Source organism: Panicum virgatum, chromosome 2N (assembly GCF_016808335.1).
Source record: "Panicum virgatum strain AP13 chromosome 2N, P.virgatum_v5, whole genome shotgun sequence".
NCBI classification, from domain to species: Eukaryota; Viridiplantae; Streptophyta; class Magnoliopsida; order Poales; family Poaceae; genus Panicum; species Panicum virgatum.
Genome location: NC_053146.1, coordinates 54485063 through 54504209, shown reverse-complemented (window position 1 = coordinate 54504209; position 19147 = coordinate 54485063). Strand labels below are relative to the sequence as shown.

Genomic DNA, 19147 nt, shown 5'->3' with positions numbered 1-19147 from the left:
CGGACTCGCCTGGCCTCGCGTGGGGCCGCCGCTATTGCGCCCCCGCCGTTCCGTTCGACCACCGGAGCTCCGGACCGTCCCGCCGAACACCAGTCCGAGGTCCCCGCGCCGCCCGAGCTCCACTCCACTCGCGTCGCCCAAGCTTCACGGCACCGCCCCAAGCTCACGGCGTCACCCAAGGTCGCCCCTCCCGTGCCCGCACTAGATCTGCAATGTTGAGCTAGAATGAAAAAGAAGCACCGGAGGTTGAAGAAGAAGCTGACATGTGGGACCCACGTGTCTGTGAGTGAAGGGAGAGAAGCAGCAGGGTATTTTAGGCCATACGAAAATATGCGGGTCTGCGAGTGGGTCCAAGAGCATCAAAGACGTATAAAATGGCATGGTTCAAAGAAGTGAATAATAGTAATGGCAAGTTTCAAAATAGGTGAATTGTAATGGCATATCTCAGAAGTTAAAAAATTGTAATGGCATGAATCAAAAAAACCCTTTTTTCTTGAGTAGGTAGCTTTCCTACGAGCTGTGCCCACGGTGGCCGTGTGAGCTTTTGGTCCTCGAGTTGTTTCTGACGAGGATGGTCTTCGGCAGCACTCTCGTCAGGTTAGTTTTGCCCTGCCTTTTTGCCAGAGGGTTGGAGTTCGTAGTTATCCCCAATTGTGAGTGTGCTGTTCCGGCTACACGCTTCTTCGTCGGCAGCGGCGGATTTGGTTTCCCGGACATCACCGGCGAGGCACCGGAATCGCGATGTCGTGAAATAAGTCACTTTAGTTCATCTTCAATCCGTTGCCAGTGGCGAAACTAGAGCAAATCAGAGGAGGTACGTTTTGTCATGTGGGTGCATAGAGTTAAATTATGAACGGTGCAAATTGCTGAAAATTTGAATATAATCATTGTTTTTTATTTTTAAATGTACCCCCTAATTACCTAGCTTCAACCCTGCCCGTTGGTGTTCCGCTTCGATACCGATAAGGAGCCAGTAGAGGAGTTAGGATGAGCCATCTACGCTTGGTGCATTGTTGTCTCCGGCACGCAACGATGTTACCGGTTTTTTGCTTCATGGCTGCAAAGCAGGCTGCGGGATTTTTGGAAGGCTCAGGGAGTTGGTTGAAATCTTTCTTTTCTTTAGAATTCTTGGTGAAGTTTGGCCGGGACATGTGTCTCTATGGGGATGTTTGGTTTGAGGTCAGATTTGGTCACACCACACCCACGCTCGCCACAGCCACGGCGGCCAAAAGCTCCGCCACACTCCCGCCACAGCCTGCCACACACTAGATGACAAACATGAAGAGTAAAGCGACAAGATAAATTACTGTAGTAGCTTAACTTTAGATGAGAACCAAACGTCAGCTTTTTTTTCTATGGCTGCCACGGTTAGACGTGGTGTGTTTGGGCTGGCAACCAAACACGCCCTATATCCCTTACTGTGCATCTATGTGTTTGTACAAGTATTTGTACCTTATTTTTATCGAGAAATACACACACATACTATTAAGAAAAGAACTACATAGAAGTGGCTATATGAAAGAGCTATATACTGGTGGGTAAAAACGGTGAGCAACGTGAGAGTGGCTGCGACTTGAGAAGCCTCGAGGCACTGCTTGTTAAAAAATAGCGGACCTATGGACGCGAAAGCATTCTATTAGTACAAAAACATACACATGGGTAACCCAAAAAAAAACATACACATAGGTCACCACATGGACATGCGTGTAGTATTGGGCCCTGCGTGCAGTATTGGGCCTTTCTCCTTGTTGCTCGGCCCTTGCTTGATTTGGGCCAGTTCAAATACTAACCAGAATCGGGTCAGGAAAATTTAAGTAGGATACAAGGGGATTTTGGACCACGCCTAGTGGGCCTAGGTCTAAATCCGCCCCTGCATAAGATTCTTCTTCTCCTGTAAATTAAATTTCTCTTATATGGTCGTAATAAGAATCTACAACATTGCGCTGTTGCTACTTTTCTAGTATGTATTGTTTCAGTCGTCTTTTCACCTATAAAAGTTTTGTGCAAGAGATCCTAAGCATGTTTTTTTCAAGGCTTTGGACTGTAGTAGAATAGCAAGTTAATTTCGTTGGACAGGCAATTTTTTAGCTAACATGTCATAATAAAATAGTTAACAACGATAAGAGTACTGAAAGCTGTGGAGAAAAATCTATATAAAATATTTGGTGTTTTCGTTAAGATGCTCATATCTTGCGCTTAAACCATAACTGTGGAAACTATTATTATTATTATTATTATTATTTATCAAAAAATAACATATTAGGTATGATTCACAATATATTCAGAAACCATGTATAACGTTATAATATAATAATATATTCCTATGGTGTGGTACCACATATGCCTATTTGCTATTCAAAGAAGAGAAATAAAGGCTGCGTCACTGCGTGTAACTCAAGTTTCCGCATACAATGGAGAGTGGCGGAAACTTGCTTCTGCTACTCCGTGTAGGAAGCGTAAACCTTGGTGTGCGCAGACTGCAGAGGCAGAATTGCAGCAGCTGCCTATGGGCTGTGGAGCACACCGCACGTCGGCGCATGCGCGCACTCCCCTTTCCCCCTCCACCCCACTTCCCTCTTCATCCGGCCATGACGACGGCCGCCGCGGCACCTCCACGTCGCTCCAGCCGACCTATCCGTCCCTGCCTAGCTTCCCGTTTAGACTATTCACCCTATTCACCACGATTTGTTTCCCCAACGAAATCGTGTTTCTCAACCTCGGCGTCCTTTAACATATCGCGGCTTCGCGCTAATGCTCACCAGAGTTTGCCCTGTCGGCGGTCCTCCGGGAGTGTGTTACTTGTGGAGCGGTGGAGGCAGTTCGTCTTCCGTGCCTGATCTCTGCTTTTAGTTTCATTAGTCATTTACTTCGTTTGGTTGCCTGGTTGCTGCTTCTGCCTTAGAAGTGACGTCGTTTTACTCATCTCTTCGATTCTGTCTCGGGGTTATCTCCTTAGCCTTGCTTGGCATTTGTCATATTGATTAACAGGTTTAACGAATTGGAGAAATTATAACTGAATACTGAACAAAAGATAAATACTCCAGTAGAACCGTCATTGTATGATTTTTTTAAGTTTTCTCAGTATTAAATTGTGATCCTGGCAGTGTAACCGGTCGCTTAGCATGACTACTGTTTGAAAGATTGGGGGCGATAGCTCTGGGCTACTGATGCAGTCGTATGATTAGTGTTACTGCTACTCTGCTGTTATTAGGATCTAGGATTACAGCTTTCTATCTTGAACTTCTATTTCTAATTCTGTAGCATGGCACTTGAATATTTATAATCAACAGCTTATGAGTGATTAAACAGGAGCACTTTGTCATGCACTGCTGATAGGCTCCGAGATGCAAATCCTAGTGAGGCAAATGTGATGTATATCTGGCTGATCAGTGGCCATATAATTAGATCACATTACCAGTTATTACCATACTATGTTGCAATTCTGAATTCACTCTATTGATTTCATCCAATTTACTAGTCTGCATTATGCTAAGTGCCTAAGTTTGACCTTGCATCCTTTAATTACTTGTAGAAGCAAACTAAGAAACGATTGATGAATTTTATCATTGGATCTAAGTTTGATCAACTACTTTTGAACTATAGCAGCTACTTGACAATTGACTTATAAATTAATGGGTTGATTTTAGTTTGCTTACTATCCTGTTCTACATGCTTCGATAGTGTTTCAAATTTACCTAAATGTGTAACTATATTGGACTAATCTCTCTGTTAAATCAATTGGGAAAATCCTCGCTTGTTTTATTGTTTCTTTTGCCATAATGAACCCACCTGATTAAATTATTAATACACCTTGCCTGTAAACAGCTTGAGCAAATAGTGGCTGAAAATGTTCTGGTGTTCGATGCAGGTTTCTTAGTTCAGCTGACAGGTATAAATTGACCCTCTGCAAATCAGATTATGATAAAGCATGATTTCACGTATGAATACTATTTGCCTTCCTATGTATGTAATTAATTATCTTTGTCGATGAATGTAACTTTGCAATTGTTGACTGGCTTGTCCGCAGGACTGGTGTAAGAACCATTGTCCATTATGCATAAGTCCTCATATATTACAGGTGCCTATGGCTTGATGTGAAGCGAATAAACCTTATCTAAGTAACTGACTTAAAGGCTTTATGAGGAATGTGGAGTACTCACTCCTGGTTGTGATGAGTGAATTGTCAACCGTGCAGTGTGATCGTGTGCTTGGTCTTTGGTTGCAGGTACACGGGCGTCGAGTGTCGACGGAGAGCTGCCGTGGAGGTGCTGTGGCCGATGGACCGTGCGGTAGACGGCGGTGAAGGGCAGCCGGACCGGAGCTCGGGCCGGGCGGCAGCTATGGCGTCCACTCCTGGATCGAGGGCGCAAGCACCGGTGGATGGCGGGTTTCTTGGTTTGCGCCACAAAACTAAGTCTGGCGAACGGCGGTTGAAGACGCCAAGTCGTGGAGGCACGGGCGTCGGTCTCGGGACTGGCGGAGGAACGGGCGTCGACGGCATCTAGGGCCTCGCTGCGGGCGAGGTGACGGGCGGCGTCTAGGGCCGTCAGAAGGCCGAGGCGGGAACGGCGTCCAGAGCCACGGCGTGGAGGTGGGAATCTTCCCGTGCATGGAGTTTTGGCGGTTTTCTCAAAACCGGCCACCTACCCGGGTTTCGCGGACCCTCCAAAACCGCGGACCGGATCTTCATCCCAACGGCGGCATCGCGGAGAAGACTTCGACTCGAAGAAAGAACCTTGGCCGTCGGATGGGTCCTTGTATCTTTTTTCGGTTTTGCCCCTACGGGCCTTCTAGTTTAATTTTAGCTCTTAGGGGTAGTTTAGTCTTTAGCCAGGAGGTTAGGAGATTAAAAGGGAGAGGAGGGCAGCAGCAAGGGTTGCACTTTTCTTTTCTGGAGACCTCTCCTCCGTGCGCCTCCTCTCTCTCTCTCTCTGTTCCTCCCTCTTCCTCTCTCTCGGGTAGAATTTCATCCATGGATTCTTGAGACCTTGTACTAAGATTGACCGGGAAAGGAGGCCCTCTCCTCCTTGTGCCCTCGGAGCTTTTGAATTTGTATCAATCTTGTACTTTGAATGTCTTTTGTGTGATGAATTTTGGTTCTCCTGTTTTGTTCTTTGTGCATGAGATTGAGGGCGGTTTCTAGATGATTTTGTGACTCCTTGGGGTGCTTCTAATCCATCTAGCCTAGTGCTAAATTCCCCGGAATCACGAGTTCCTTCTATTGGAGATTTTCGCGTTCTTGAGAAAACCCCGTTCTTGCTCGGGAATTCGTCGATTCCTTTGGTGGGTATGTTCACAAGGTCTTTGTGATCGTGCCTGCAAAATTAGGTTAGGTTTGGACTTGTTTTGATCCTCAAATCGTCAAGTCTTGGATCGAACCGAGAGCAAAAACAGAGTTTCTGCGTCGGGCTGAATTTTTCCTATCACCGGTTGAACCGGCGTTGCCAATGATTCAACCGGTGTTCAATTGGGGTTTTCGACCTAGATTTTCGGTTGCACCGGTGCATTAGTATCTACGTGCATCGGATCAACCGGCGTTACCACGGTGCTTGCTGTTTTGCCCGTTCAACCGGCGTGTAGAGTTTCCTTAACGTTGGTTTAACCGGTGCTTAGCACTTTTTGATTTGGTGTTCCTCTGGACAACTGCACCGGTGCCCGTGAACGATCTCGTCGGTTCATCCGGTGTTCTGTTTGTCCATTTTGGGGTCGCTCTGGACAACTGCACCGACGTTGCATTTGGAATTTGTCGGATCATCCGGTGCAATATCGCCGGTTGAACCGACGGTGTTCAAACCTGAACGTCGGATCAACCGGTGATCGTTTTTCGCTGCTGCCGGCTCAGACTCATCGGTTCAACCGACATACTCAGACTCATACGTCGGATCAACCGGTGAGTTATACCGTGCTGTTTTTCGTGCTTGCCTCCGCGACTTGTTCCTAGGGCTGTTTTGTGTTGCTGTAGCTCATCCATAGCTACTCCACACTTCACCTAGAATTTTAGGGTTGGGTGTGTACTTGGGATCTTAAGCCGAGCTTCCAGTTGCGATAATTTTTTATCGGCTCTCATTCACCCCCCTCTGGTCGCCTTTCTAGGTGCTTCACTTTATCCTAACTGTGGCAGGCTGGTGCATGCCATGCAGCCCCTTGGATCCTGGCTCTTATACCCGTGGGCCATAGCACAGGCAGTGAACAAGAGGGGCAGCTTGATGAGGGATTTTTTTTCAGAAGTTAGTGCTTAGTAAGTGTTATTTTCTGCCTTTATGCTAGCAAGTTGTGTATTGTTCCCAACATTGGCAAATTTCATTTTTCATATGATTTGTAATATATTTACATATGTATTGGGTAAACAAGATGGTGATAAACCAAGCTTCAAGCTATGATGCAAAAGGTGTTGCAGTTATATACTTCCACATTTCTCCACAAGCATAATTATACTTACAAACGTAGTCTTTCTTTATGCATTACTTGAGGATGTTCAATTAGAGATGTCGGGGAACATTTACTCTTTCATTTTTGTCCTGAGTACCTTTTTTTTTCCTCTTTCAAGGGGGCAAGTTGTAGTTCCTGAAAAGTTTCTTAGATCTGCAATAAAAGGTCTGGGTTGCTGCTCATATATTCTCTCTCTTTCTTTACTAGTTCTCATATCTAACAGATGGTGCAATGCAGCTCCTGAGAATGAGTGGAACAAAGCGCTAGTTCATGGACTTACAATTGGAAAAAGAGATATTTCACCGGACAAAGTTTATGCGGCTCTTTAATAAGAAAATCGAGTCTCTTAATTCACAAACTTCTAAGTTCTTCAAAGTACAGGGCCTTGTCATGAGAATCTTCAGCCCTTTCCCCATCTTTTATTTTTTCTGTTTTACAAGAATGTGGTTCTTATCATCAACGTGTTCTTGCCGAGTTTCTAAAAGGGATACAATCTAGAGAAGAGGAAGTTGTTAAAGTGCTCCAAGGACCATCGATTAAGGTCTTGTGGCCCATTTAGGCCTCATTCGGTTGCTGAGGTTTGGTCCCTGTCCTTGAACAGTTCCAGGATAGGATCAAGTATTCATGTGGATCATCTTCCTACACTCATTCCTGGACAGGCTTCATTCAGGAGGATTGTTGGTGCGGCTTCGTTCCGGGCCGTGGAGTGTAAGCCGGGCCAGTGTTCTTTCCAGGCTAAGTTAAACCGAACAGGCTTTTCAATCGACACCTGGCTTCAAAACGGGCCGAAGCAATCCACCTGGAATGGGCCAATCCGAGCTAACAGAACGAGGCCTTACAAGGTTCAGGTTTTGTTCGCGTCGAGCATAATTTGCCACCTGTGGCTTAAAGGTCCATCGTTCTTTTTTTTTTGCACACGAGGACCTGAAACCTGTTTTGTTCTTTTTCGTGCATGCTTAAAGAGTATGCCTTTCAGTTGAGGTACACCTGATGCTGGTTCCTGATCACAATGGGGCTCAGAAACTGAGCAGAAACGGCAGTTGTCTACTCTATATCTAAAAAAAAGAACGATGTAGAGCCAGGAGGCAACGCGTGGCGTGATTACAGTGTAGCGCGTGTGCGTATCCTGAATGGCACGCATTCTAGTTTCCCTGTTCAGTATTCACTTTGTGATAATCAAGTTTTCTGGGTTTGTGTCTGTCTGCTGAAAACTGTAATGCAACACGGAACTTGTATGATCTTCTTTCAAAAAAAAAAGGAACTTGTATGATCTCAGATGTTGATTCGGCTCTACGAACCTTCGTTGAAAATAAGGTCATTCCGATAGAGACTCGGCTCTTCTTCCATGAGCAGAGGGAACAGGCCAAACGCGACGTGCCGTGCGTCGGTTCGTTCGTCCGCGCTGGCTTGTGGCAGCTGGACTCTGACCCTCCGATCTCCCGACCGGCCGACCCAATCACGCAGCCTCCTCCTCCGCGTCCCTTCCCCTTTCGACGACGCCACCGCTCGGGCTCTCGGCTTATGCTGGGCGCCGTCCTCCGCGTCCCGGCCCCGATCCCGCCGCCTCTGCTCCCCGCGCCGACGCGCCCTCTCCTCGTCCTCCGCCGCTGCCGCAGTGACTGCCTGCCGCCTGGGACGCCCATGGCCTCGGCCGGCTCCCGCGACGGCGGCGGCGCCAACAAGCCCGACGCCGCGCCCTCGCCCGCGCCGATGCCGCAGCCGCCCGAGAAGCCGCTCCCGGGCGACTGCTGCGGCAGCGGCTGCGTGCGCTGCGTCTGGGACATCTACTTCGACGAGCTCGACGCGTACGACAAGGCCCTCGCCGCCCACGCGGCCGCCTCAGGCTCCGGTGGCAAGGACTCCTCCGCTGACACCAAGCCCAGCGACGGCGCTAAGCCCTGATGCGCGTGCCATGTGTATGCCCTCTTCCGTTCCCAATTGAATTGGATTACTGGCCTTCTCTTCAGCGTCAGATATGGCGCTACCAAATTGCCATGTGTACATTGGATTATTAGCAATCAAAGGAAAGATTCAATTTCTCTGAGCATTTTATTTATTTGTAAGTCGCAATCAGTAGTTGAATTCAATCCAATCAGGAACCCCAACCAATCACCAACGCCATTAGAATCAGGAGAAATTAGTGAGTTACATGTTGTCCGTCTCACCATCACCGATGGTGAACGGAAGCTAACACACACATTAGCTCATGCATTGACGTAGAACTTACTGATCATTGTCCGAACCACAAGAGGGATCCTCACCGTGTGGGTGCCATCCTCCCATGTCAGGCTACCGAAGTTGTACCTCCCTTGCACCTTCAGTTTGGCCTGGAATGTCACCTTGAATGTCAACCTTCTCACGGTCGAGTTGAAGACCAGGAGTGAGGGGCTCACGGCCACACCCACACCTGGTGGAGGTTGGACATGAGCTCTGTACTTCGACATGGCTGAGCCAACATTCGTGACTGTTCTTGACACCGTAAGTTTGCCCCTCAGTTCGGGAATGGTTATGGATGGCAGATTCAGGTTTAGCTGAGTCTTCGGCGTGTGCTGACATGTCGCATGCTGTTGAGTCATGGAGCTGATGGCCGAGCTGTTGTAGCCCATGGAACAAAGGAAGCGCACATAGTCAGATGTTCCCATGTCATACACAAGACCGGGGTGTGCAGCCTTGCTTGGATCCACATGACCACCTCCATAATCAAATGGGTTTGCCTGATTGTAGGGTGCTGCCTCAGATACAATTTCAAACCCATAATTGTCATGGACATTGGCTGCAAGGCGTTAAATTGTTAGGGTCAAACACATCTTTGACTAGAGAAGCAGATGAGTCATTACCTGTTGTGACTAGTGCTGATTTTACTGCAGCAGGACTCCAATTAGGATGCATTGATTTGAGGAGAGCAACCACGCCTGAAATATGTGGGCAGGACATCGAGGTTCCTGAATCAATCTTGAAGTTCACAGATCCAATGGCAGATGATATGGCAGCAGCAGGTGTCCATGCAGCCAAAATGTTGACACCGGGGGCGGCGATGTCTGGCTGCAGAAGGTGCAGAGTTTTTGAAACCAACTAGGACAGGCACTATTATAGAGAGAAGAGAGATTTAAGGATGAAGTTTGATCAACTGGGCTACTGGATCTGATGTTTTACCTTCAGGACAGAGGGGGATAGAGAACTAGGGCCCCGAGATGAGAAATATGCAACTTCTGGGCCTATTAGTTCTCCGAAAATAGTTTTCGCTGAGCCAAACTGAACTGTTGGGTTTCTGTGTATAGCAGAGAAATTATTGGAAACTTGCCATCAATAGAGCATGTTGCCAGATTGTAACAACTGTTGGAATATATGACACTGTTTGCATACCTCATGCTAGTAGTGTATGCCAGTATTGCTGTTCCAACTTGATAGTCTACTTGAACACAGGGAATGTCAAATGAAGATGCGATGTCCTTGGTTAAGAACTGGGCGAAGATGACTCCAACACCACGAGCTTTCTTGACAGTCTCTACAGCCACTGATGCTGATCTCTGTGCTCGTGTTTGGAAGCAAAGCACCACATTTCCCTTCACTAGAGTAGAGTTCAGAGATCCTGCAGTACAGCTTCTGCAAAGACATGAGCCAATATGGAAGTTGAACTCAAGGAATTATCAGAAGAAGAGGCTGAGGACGACAAAGCTTACCTTGCATCTGTATCATCTGCATTATTAGATGCAATATCTTCAGCATAGACTACACGCATACTTTTGGCAGGATGCTTTCCGGAGTACAATGTTTGCCCCTGCACCATCAGACATGAGAATGTGAGGCAAAAATATTGGCATATCATGTGCTTGCATTACAGCATCAAGTCTCCACCCAAAAATTCAGATGAAACTCTTACCACATAGGTGCTGTTGTTTCCAAGGGTGATCTTTGTGAGAAAAGTCCTATCAAGTGTGCCAGCAGCAACAGTCACAATCCAGGGTGCTGAGTTTATCACCGTCTCTGAATAAGGTCCAGAGTTTCCTGCAGAGCAGACCACAACAATCCCTTTTGCGACAGCATGGAAGGATCCAATGGACAAGACATCATCAACATAAGCAGGAAGGGGTGGTGCTTGCCCCAGGGACACTGAAAGCACATCAACACCATCATGTATAGCCTCGTCGAAAGCTGCAAGTATATCTGCAGAAGTGCAATCTCCGGTGGCCCAACACACTTTGTAAACGGCCAGCCTAGCCCTCGGGGCCCCTCCCCTTGCAACACCACTGGCAAGGCCCCTGAAGTTTGCATTAGCTACCAGAGCACCGGCAGCAGTGGACGCCGTGTGCGTGCCATGCCCGACAGCATCTCTCGCGGACATGAACTCGTAGATGTCCGTTGTGTTCATCTTGCCATACTCAGCTTCGTACCCTTTTATGTACCATTTCGCACCTATTATTTTCCTATCCTATCATGAATTTGAAGTCACTACCAGGACAGCCAGTAGAATTCAAGAAGTGATAAAATCTCTTACAGGCAAGCAGTAAGGTGAAACTTAAGTGCAGGCCAACCTGTTGCAGTTAGAAGCGTTGAATCTGTCTCCGGCTATACACCGCCCTTTCCACCGCCGTGGAACCTCGCCGATGCCGTCGTCTCTAAAACTGGCCGACTCCGGCCATATCCCTGCAAAGTGCATACCACCAGGACAGATCAATCTTTAGCGTTGCAATGCCAGTCATAACCCCAATTGCTATCTACAGCAGATATTGAGAAAAGTCAGTCTCACCAGTATCTAGCACGCCGATGATGGAATCCTCCCCAAATCTACTCTCCGAGAGGATTCCAACAGAGGGCGCCGGTTTCACTCGCATGAAATCCCAGCTCCTGGTGGTGTGCAGGTCAAGAACACGATTCCGCACCACCCGCACGACCCCAGGCCAATCTTCGACACCGCAATTCCATTGGAGCCCAATGGCACAAGGAAGCAGGAGTGGCTTCGTCAGGATCACACACGGAATCCGAAGGTCTGAGCAGAAGAGGAGGTCAGCGAAAATGTGAGCTCACCGGCGAGCCGCGCCGCCTGGCTGTCCGTGAGCACGGCGGCGAACCCGGAGAAGCCGTGCCGGTAGCTGTAGAGGATGGCGTCCTTGGCCGCCGGCTCGCTGCAAAGCGCGCCGCCGTGAGTCGTAATCCACAGGAATCAAGCAGATCAATGGTGAGCTCACTCACCTGCCGAGGACGGCGGCGAGCATGCCGTGGTGCGCGTCCCGGACCAGCGCCGGGTGCAGCTCGGGGCTCCTCTCCCCCATGTACACAATGTACACCTGCAGGAAACGGAAAGCAGCTCAAGAAGCGCCCGGGGATTGGGAAGCTGAACCACAGGACTCCGGCCGGTCAGGCTCACTCACATTGCTGCAAGAAGAGGGGCCGAGCTGAAGCAGCAGCAGGAAGAAGCCGAGCAGGGCGGCCATGGCCACCGCGTGCGAGCTCGCCGGCAGCTCGCCGGTAGCTGGAAGCAAAGACGAAGCTGTCGCAGATGGGAACCGGAGCGGAGTGGTTTGAAAGGGAGGGGGAGGAGGAGGCAGGGTGGTTGGTGTGTCGTGTGTGGATGGCCCGGCCGTGGCCTCTGGCCTCTGGGCTCTGGCCTCCCCTCCTCGCTCTACAGTGTAAACAAGGCGGCCTTCTCAACTCTCAGCTGTGGACTGGAACTTGGATTCAAAATCCCGTGCTGAGCATACCAGAATGGTGATTGAAAAATTATGAGAGTAGACTTAAGGAACAATCTATCGGTGCATGTAGAGTAAATAAACGGTGTTGCTAGCATCTGGACGTTCGATGAGAAAAAAATTCTATTAAACGCTCTAACGAAACATCGGCTGTCACCATTTGCAACATAAAAAATAATACTTAAAAAATAACTATTGCCCTGTTTAGTTAAAAAATCAAAATTCCAAAAAAAATTCCGGCACCTGTATGGAGATTTAAATCTAAATGAAATAAAAAACACATTGCGACTGCTGCCTGTAAATCGCGAGACGAATCTAATGAACCTAATTAGGCCGTAATCAGATGCTAAATTGCTACAGTAACCAACATCTAATGACGATTTAATTAGGCTCATTAGATTCGTCTCGCGATTTACAGACGAGTTCTGTAATTATTTTTGTGATTATTCTATGTTTAGTACTTCAAATGTAGAAAGATGTCTTTTTAAAAATTTTACAAAGCGCAATTAAACGGGGCCTATATTTTCGATTTCAGCATAGAAAATTCTTGCCGCAACATCATGTTTCACGTAACATTTACTATGAAAATGCAGAAAACAATAGTTGCAACATTGATACTTAACTATTGAAAAATATATCAGAGTGTGTAGTTTTTAATTGCTACCACCACAGCTACTATTCGCATGTGCAATTTTTAATTGGCGTCGAGATATTATCCATCCAATCAGCTGCTACCACCACAGCTTCTATTCGTATGCGCAATTTTTAATTAGCGATAAATCAATTCTCAAGTATGAGTCGACTTCTTTCTCTCTGTCAGGATTTGTATTCTCTTTTTTTTATGATTTGGATTCGTATTCTTTAATAGTTGCCTCGACTTCTCAAGATGCCATATCGGATGAAGATTCGGCCACTCGAGATGGCCAAATGCCACCGCACTGTTGCGGCGCGGATTGGTTTGTTTACGCATTATCCTCCTCGGCCTCGGCTTTCTTTAATGGAGATGCCCGCTCAGTGACTGACCGCCCGGTGCCCTGTCGCCCGCCTCTCCCTCTCTGCGCGTGTGCTCTCTGCGTGCGCGCCCCGCCCCCGGTGCGGTGTTGGTGTGGCGTTCGGCCGAACGCGTCGTGCTCGTGGCCGGAACGCCAAAGTGCTTCCCCATGCTTCCTCGGTGCTCAGTGCTCACTCGGTGGTGGAGGGTTTCTGTTCCTTCTCGGGTTGCTTTCTCCGCATTCTCGTGATGGTGTGTGGGGTTGAGTGCCTTGTGCCCTGGCCATCTTGCTGGCAAGTTTAGTTTAGGGTTTGGGTGCTCTGGGGATCTTGCTTCCCGGCATGAAGGCGGGGATGTGCCTGACAAGCCCCTCGACACATGGACGGGGTGGGTGTAGGACCATCGCTTGGTGAGCGCGGACCACACGCGTGATCGTTGCCTCCCCGTTTGGCGCTTCTCCTCGAGCTTTGCCTTGGAAGGAACACAAGGCTCCAAACATGCGGTCCTAACACTAGTGTGTGTACTTTTTTTTTGTAAAGAAGGAAAATCCAGTGGATAGTTAGAAAAGGCAAGCTAGCCAGGAGAGCTATGAACTTGTGCCTTGTGGTTTTTTTATGGAGAAGCAGAAGCACGAATAACTGCTTGCGTCCGCATAACCGCAGAGGATCAGGATCAGGATCTGGATGAGCTGAGGTTAAACTAAACGAAACAACCTCCTTGTCGGTACACCACTGGCTCTAAGATACAATTTCAAGAAGGAACATTCCAGCGCACCACTTGGATGCTCACCAACACATTTGGTAACTTCGGATTAAGTAAAAAACAGCACAGACGCACTAAGCTAGTAAAGAGACAAGACAACCCCGTTGACCTAGGAGTGGACTTGAGCAGCAGTGGGCGCCTCTTTCATCTTTTGATGCTATATATGATCAGTGGGTGCTTTCTGCTTTGGTTTCAAACTTTCAAGTCCATGCCCGTCTGCTTTGATTTTCTTTTAGATAACGACGGGCCCCCTGCTTTCTCCTTTTGAGCTTTACAGCAGCACTCGCCGCTAGATCTTGCGCCCCTTTTCGATGTTCAAAGCCGCAGGTCCCTTCAATGGCGTCGGGTCGTGAACTCGTGATGCCATCCATGCCTTTGCCGAGCGCTGGTGGGTGGCAGGGCAGGAGCGTGTGCCGGCAGGCACAGTGCGCCGCCAGGAACTGGGGGAGGGGAGCTGGGGAAAGGGGGTGAGATGAGATCACCGACCGCCTCACAATTTGGAAGACCGGCAGCTTTCCTTGGGTTGGGGCAATGGCTCTGGCTGCAGTGCGGCTGAGTGCCGACTGACAACGGCCAAATAATTCGCACCTTTTGAGCAAATCATTTGGAATATTTCCTCTCCTTTCTTTTTTGATTGCAGCCTCAAGTACATACGGTGCATGTGCATCATGGCCTGCTTCAGGTTCAGGTCAATGCTTCATAGCAATGCAGCAACGCCTGATGAGCGAACACTTTTCAAAATGAAAGTACAGTGGTATGGCATGACACCAGCCAGCACCCAGCATTCGTATCGTAGTAGTGTTTTCCTGGACAGAATTCAGAAAATTCAGAGCGCCGGGCAATGGCTGAGCAACGTTCGAGCTCGGCGTTTCAGCCGTGACGGAGCAGTGGGAGGCTGGCATGGAGAGGGAGGGCCGTGGCAGGCAGTAGAGTTGGAGACCACTACTGGGCACGGATCTTTCATGCGACTGATGTGATGTCAGGCTCGCCGTCCGGCCGGCGCCGGGCGCCCGTTGCCCCCACCATCACCCAAGTTTGAATCGCCACGACGACGACGACCACACCGCACAGAGCACCCGCCGCCGCACTGGTTTGTTTCAAGGCGTTCTGCAGCTGTAGCCGGTGGACCAGATCCGGTGCAGGTGCAACCGGTCTCACTCCGCGCCTGCGATGAGACGAGATGAGGGCTCTGAACGAAGTACAGTGGCCGGAGGGCATGTGGGTGTGCGTGGGTTCTGGCACCGGCAGCCGTAGCGCAGACGACCGTTCAACTCTGAATGATTTTCAACGAGGGCAGCAACAGAGCAGAGCAGATCCGAGTAAAAAGGTGCACAGGGGGCGTATCTACAAGAGTGTTTTTAATTTTATTTTCACACTACCCCAGTATCTAACAAGGGAAAAGAGATGCGATCCCAAACGTGACAGAAAAAAGTGTCTCTCTCTGTTAACATTTAACAATGGAAGAATGAAAGAAATTGAGTTCCACTGTGACCGGTTGAAATTACTCAACAGTACAGCAACCGAAATCAGATTTTCACTTCAACCAAGCAGCATATTATTTGAATGTACACCATTGGTCTTGTATGTAGCCGCAAATTACAAAGTCATGCAAGTTCTGCAGATATTTGGTATCCCAGAAAGACACCATTTTCTTTCAAGCAATGAAACTGGAGCTGCTTTTTGCTGAGACGGTAAAACGATGAATCGTCAGGTAGGCCTTTGGTAATGTTTCCATCATGAAGCATTTTCTCCAGCTCTCAACCTGAGCATAGATGATCCCTCAGCACGGTTGCTATTTCGGTGGGCGACGATCAGGGTAAACTATGTCCTGGATATTTTCCTTGATATAATTGGCTGTTTTGTTTAGGTTCTTGGCAACACCTGAGGCAACCAGTCCAGCGCTCCTCTTAAACCTGCACCATCCTTATTCATCAGCAAGTCAACATAAAAAAGTGGGGACCAAGAAGAGTGAGATATGGAATGTAGCTTTCCTCCCCAAGAATTCCTGTCTTGCCAAATGTGCGGGTCTCTGTTGTCCCTGCTGGTGAGAGCGGGCTGTAGCAGCTGCTGCAAAAAGAAACATGAAGACATTACCAGAATTAATATGAATGATCAATGACAGATATGATTTGCTGAATAAAGAATACAAGAGACAGGACAAACCTAAACATAATCATAATGACAATATGGCATAATAGCATAGCATGAATTCAACTAGCTCATGCCACGCTATAATTTATTCAAAAGAAAAAAGAAAGGATCATATACGTATATTGGATTTTGAATACAGCACTGCAGCTGACTGTGCTTCCAAAGTACATCCATGTCCCAACTAATGTGCTTGGTAAAATTTAAATGAGGATGAACCACTGGATATATAACACCAAGAAGAAAACTTCACATACCATCATTTGAAACATGTGCTGGAGCTAGTTCAGCAGTAGATGGTTTTTTCTCGACCAATCTGCTGTCTGCCAATAGCTGCAGGGACATTTCTCGCTTCTATTAGGACCATATACAGAACTTCAACAACTAGAAAAATGTACATAAGCATAGTCCAATAGCGCATCCTAAAAGTAAAATATATTATTGGCCTATTGGGAGGCAGAAATCAGTTGATTGCATTCAGAGAGCATACTATACTCCGGAACAGAGTTTGACAGAGAAGCCTAGAGAGGAAAATTATGCTACCATTCCTTGATATCCAGTGGGACTGAGACACAAAGATTCGCATGAATCATAGGGGTTGATGTCTCCTACTGTCTCCTAACAATATCCCGCCCATGAAAGTAATGCAGGACTGGGATCCTCATATGTGATGATGGTTGGGAATCAAAGTAGTCAAAAGTGTGATCATATTACAATTTACACGGTTAGCTCAAGACTGGGATCATCATATGTGATGATGGTTGTCGCGGGGTTTCTAGGGTACCCACAGCCGGGTGGCGGAACGCACCCGCCTATTCCCAGAGAGGGAGTGCTCGGGAAGGTACTAGGCGATTGGGCTAATCTAGCTCTGAGACAAGCACACAAGAACACACGATCTAGAGTGGTTCGGGCCGCCGGAGCGTAATACCCTACGTCCACTGGGAGAGGTTTTGATCTCTGTTGTGTATGAATCTATCCTCTGCTGGGTCTTGGCTTTTACCCAGCCTAAGTTTTTCTTCTAGCGGGCGCCCCCTTTTATAGACCAAGGGGAGCGGATACATAGGACGTTGGGGCCCCGACAAGTAGGCCCAACGTGACTGTGCAGCATATTGCGCAGAGTACTCAAATGGCTACAGTGGTTATGAATCTTTCCTCCGATATGATTCCATCCCCTGCTGACCCTCTGACGAAGGGAGGTTTTCTCTTGTCCCGTCAGCAAGGAGCCCGTTGGTGGAGCGTAGCTTGCGGCGTGACCTGTTGAGGCTATTATGTAGGCGTCATAATGGGTGAAGCCGAGCCGTCGTATCCATCTGTTATGGCAGACTAACAGGCGCGGCGTGGGCGGCGCCAGTAGCCCCACTATGCATCTTGGTAATACGCGATCAATAGTGCCCCCTGGTCAAAGAGTCACCTCGGCTTCCGCTACATCAATGCGGACGTCCTCCTACCGCAATGAATACAGCGGTAGGTGAATCTTAATATGGAGACCAAGCGGCTTTATATACGTGTCTGTGCTTGCAGACACGTGGCGGCTCCGGACCACCCCGAGGCGGAGTGTCGATTCCTTCCCTTGGTGAGGGGTCCGGTTACTATTCCGGGGGTCCGAGACCCCAAAAGGGGGGTCCGGGATACCGCGGGGATCCGGACCTCCACGGGAGGTCCGGACTCCGGAGTCCCCGGCTGTTCGGGCTGAGTGCCTGCTTCTTCCGGAACACGTGGTGCTCCCGGACCCTTCCCAATCCGGAGGACGGGTCCGGGACCGTTGTCGGGTGAACAGGGCTTCCGGACCGCAGGGGTTCGGCTGCTGGACGTAGTTAATGATAACTACAAGCTCTTCTTGCCTAGACACAGCAAGAAGGGGTACCCCAGTCCTAGGGTACCGACAATGGTTGCTGGTGGTAGGCAGAAAAAGAAAACACTCAAAAGGAGGTCAAGGCATCAAATGGTCAATACAAAACGGTTAGCAGCGTCAGGAAAAAGGACAATCAGCAATATCCACTACAATGAAATGAAACTTACCTCCTAGGTAGGTAAGAAAATACTGTTTCTCCTTGTTGAATAGCAATTCTAATGGCAACAGTAAATCATATCTAGCACTTTTGTGCATCAATGTGATTAATTGGCAAGATGCAGTTGATGGGGAATTAGTGCTCACATAACTTTTCAAAGCTATAAATTCTATTCCTACACGGTATGTGGATTACTGATTTGTCAGGATATCAAGGGGAGGATGAAGAAAAAATACACATTGGCTGCCTGACGAGTATCTGCTACATCAAAAGTGCGAAGAAGTTTGTGACCCCGATTATGTTATACTAACTAACTACCTATGCTGTGGTATGTTTCCTATACATGTAAATTAACATAAAGAGAACATAGACACATGCCAGCAGCTGCATCGGGTTATTGGCAAAAATACATAAACAGCTAATTTAAGAGCTTTAGACTGCAAACAAGTTAGGAAAACCAACCTCGAGGCCCCGGCAATACGGCAACAACGTCTTGCCCTCGCTCTCGGCACCTTGGCCGTCCCTGTTGTCCACGTACATGGAGTAACCTGCGCACCCGTACCTGAACTGCCTCAGATCATGCCCCTGCGCCATCGCCTCCTCCTTAGGCTCATCCACCACGTAGTTCGGAACTAACAGACCAAATCATCAATAGCCTCATGAGATATTCAGATCAGGCGTAACTCAAACCAGAGTTTTTGTTTTCTTCTTTCAAATAAACAAATTCGCAGGCATAATTTGTGGGTTGGGTAGCGAATATCGGTCGAATAGACTGCAGATTCGCAGCGCGTCGGGTTAGGGTTTGTGACCTTGGGAGATGGAGCGGGGGATCCCGACGCAGATGGGGTTGTAGCCGCGGGACTTGAGCGCCGACGAGTAGTATAGGCAGCCCTTGCAGGACTTGCCCTTCCGCGGCGGCGCCGGACTGCCTCCGGCCGTCGAGCTGCCGGGCTCCGGCGATGCCTCCCCCATCTCTCTTTTGGTCTTCTCCCCCTCCCTCCCCTCTCCTGCCTCCGTGACGAGATTAGCTGTCCAATGGGAAAACAGCGCTGACTGCCGTGTGGGACCGTTCGCCTTCACGGCTTGGTTCCTCGCTCGCGCTCGGAAAGGAACTCTAGCCG

At 48.5% G+C, this 19147-nt stretch overlaps 3 protein-coding genes across 4 annotated transcripts; 1 reads left to right on the top strand and 2 right to left on the bottom strand.

The window, feature by feature from the left end:
• The first annotated feature begins 7805 nt into the window (after positions 1 to 7805).
• LOC120661344 (oxidoreductase-like domain-containing protein 1) lies at positions 7806 to 8468 on the top strand. Its single transcript, XM_039940167.1, has one exon. It carries the CDS (start codon positions 7951 to 7953, stop codon positions 8329 to 8331), a length of 381 nt encoding a protein of 126 aa, XP_039796101.1. The 5' UTR covers positions 7806 to 7950; the 3' UTR covers positions 8332 to 8468.
• A 53-nt stretch (positions 8469 to 8521) lies between these two features.
• On the bottom strand, positions 8522 to 12031 carry LOC120661342 (subtilisin-like protease SBT3.6). Its single transcript, XM_039940163.1, has 11 exons — positions 11799 to 12031; positions 11620 to 11714; positions 11455 to 11552; positions 11177 to 11332; positions 10962 to 11073; positions 10310 to 10853; positions 10110 to 10207; positions 9793 to 10032; positions 9583 to 9697; positions 9267 to 9471; positions 8522 to 9202 (listed from the first exon to the last, which is right to left on the bottom strand). The coding sequence occupies exons 1-11, from the start codon at positions 11859 to 11861 to the stop codon at positions 8634 to 8636; spliced, it is 2295 nt and encodes a 764-aa protein (XP_039796097.1). The 5' UTR covers positions 11862 to 12031; the 3' UTR covers positions 8522 to 8633.
• A 3262-nt stretch (positions 12032 to 15293) lies between these two features.
• On the bottom strand, positions 15294 to 19106 carry LOC120661343. 2 transcript variants are annotated; one of them, XM_039940165.1, is made up of 5 exons: positions 18836 to 19106; positions 18489 to 18658; positions 16275 to 16350; positions 15861 to 15936; positions 15294 to 15782 (listed from the first exon to the last, which is right to left on the bottom strand). In XM_039940165.1, the coding sequence occupies exons 1-5, from the start codon at positions 18996 to 18998 to the stop codon at positions 15662 to 15664; spliced, it is 606 nt and encodes a 201-aa protein (XP_039796099.1). In that variant the 5' UTR covers positions 18999 to 19106; the 3' UTR covers positions 15294 to 15661. The 2 variants fall into 2 exon arrangements, with proteins under 2 accessions (XP_039796099.1, XP_039796100.1); XM_039940166.1 differs by having other exon boundaries at positions 15861 to 15933.
• Between the last annotated feature and the right edge of the window lie 41 nt (positions 19107 to 19147).

What these genes read in the sequence shown, in the direction of transcription:
- LOC120661344 (XM_039940167.1), top strand. Translation starts at nt 7,951, where the DNA reads ATGCTGGGCGCCGTCCTCCGCGTCCCGGCCCCGATCCCGCCGCCTCTG.
- LOC120661342 (XM_039940163.1), bottom strand. Translation starts at nt 11,861, where the DNA reads ATGGCCGCCCTGCTCGGCTTCTTCCTGCTGCTGCTTCAGCTCGGCCCC. An exon ending in CCAGGCGGCGCGGCTCGCCG is followed by an intron (nt 11,333 to 11,454) that starts GTGAGCTCACAT and finishes GCGGTGTCGAAG; the next exon opens with ATTGGCCTGGGGTCGTGCGG. An exon ending in AACGCTTCTAACTGCAACAG is followed by an intron (nt 10,854 to 10,961) that starts GTTGGCCTGCAC and finishes ATGATAGGATAG; the next exon opens with GAAAATAATAGGTGCGAAAT.
- LOC120661343 (XM_039940165.1), bottom strand. Translation starts at nt 18,998, where the DNA reads ATGGGGGAGGCATCGCCGGAGCCCGGCAGCTCGACGGCCGGAGGCAGT. An exon ending in CGTATTGCCGGGGCCTCGAG is followed by an intron (nt 16,351 to 18,488) that starts GTTGGTTTTCCT and finishes ATGTCCCTGCAG; the next exon opens with CTATTGGCAGACAGCAGATT. An exon ending in AGACAGGAATTCTTGGGGAG is followed by an intron (nt 15,783 to 15,860) that starts GAAAGCTACATT and finishes AGGATGGTGCAG; the next exon opens with GTTTAAGAGGAGCGCTGGAC.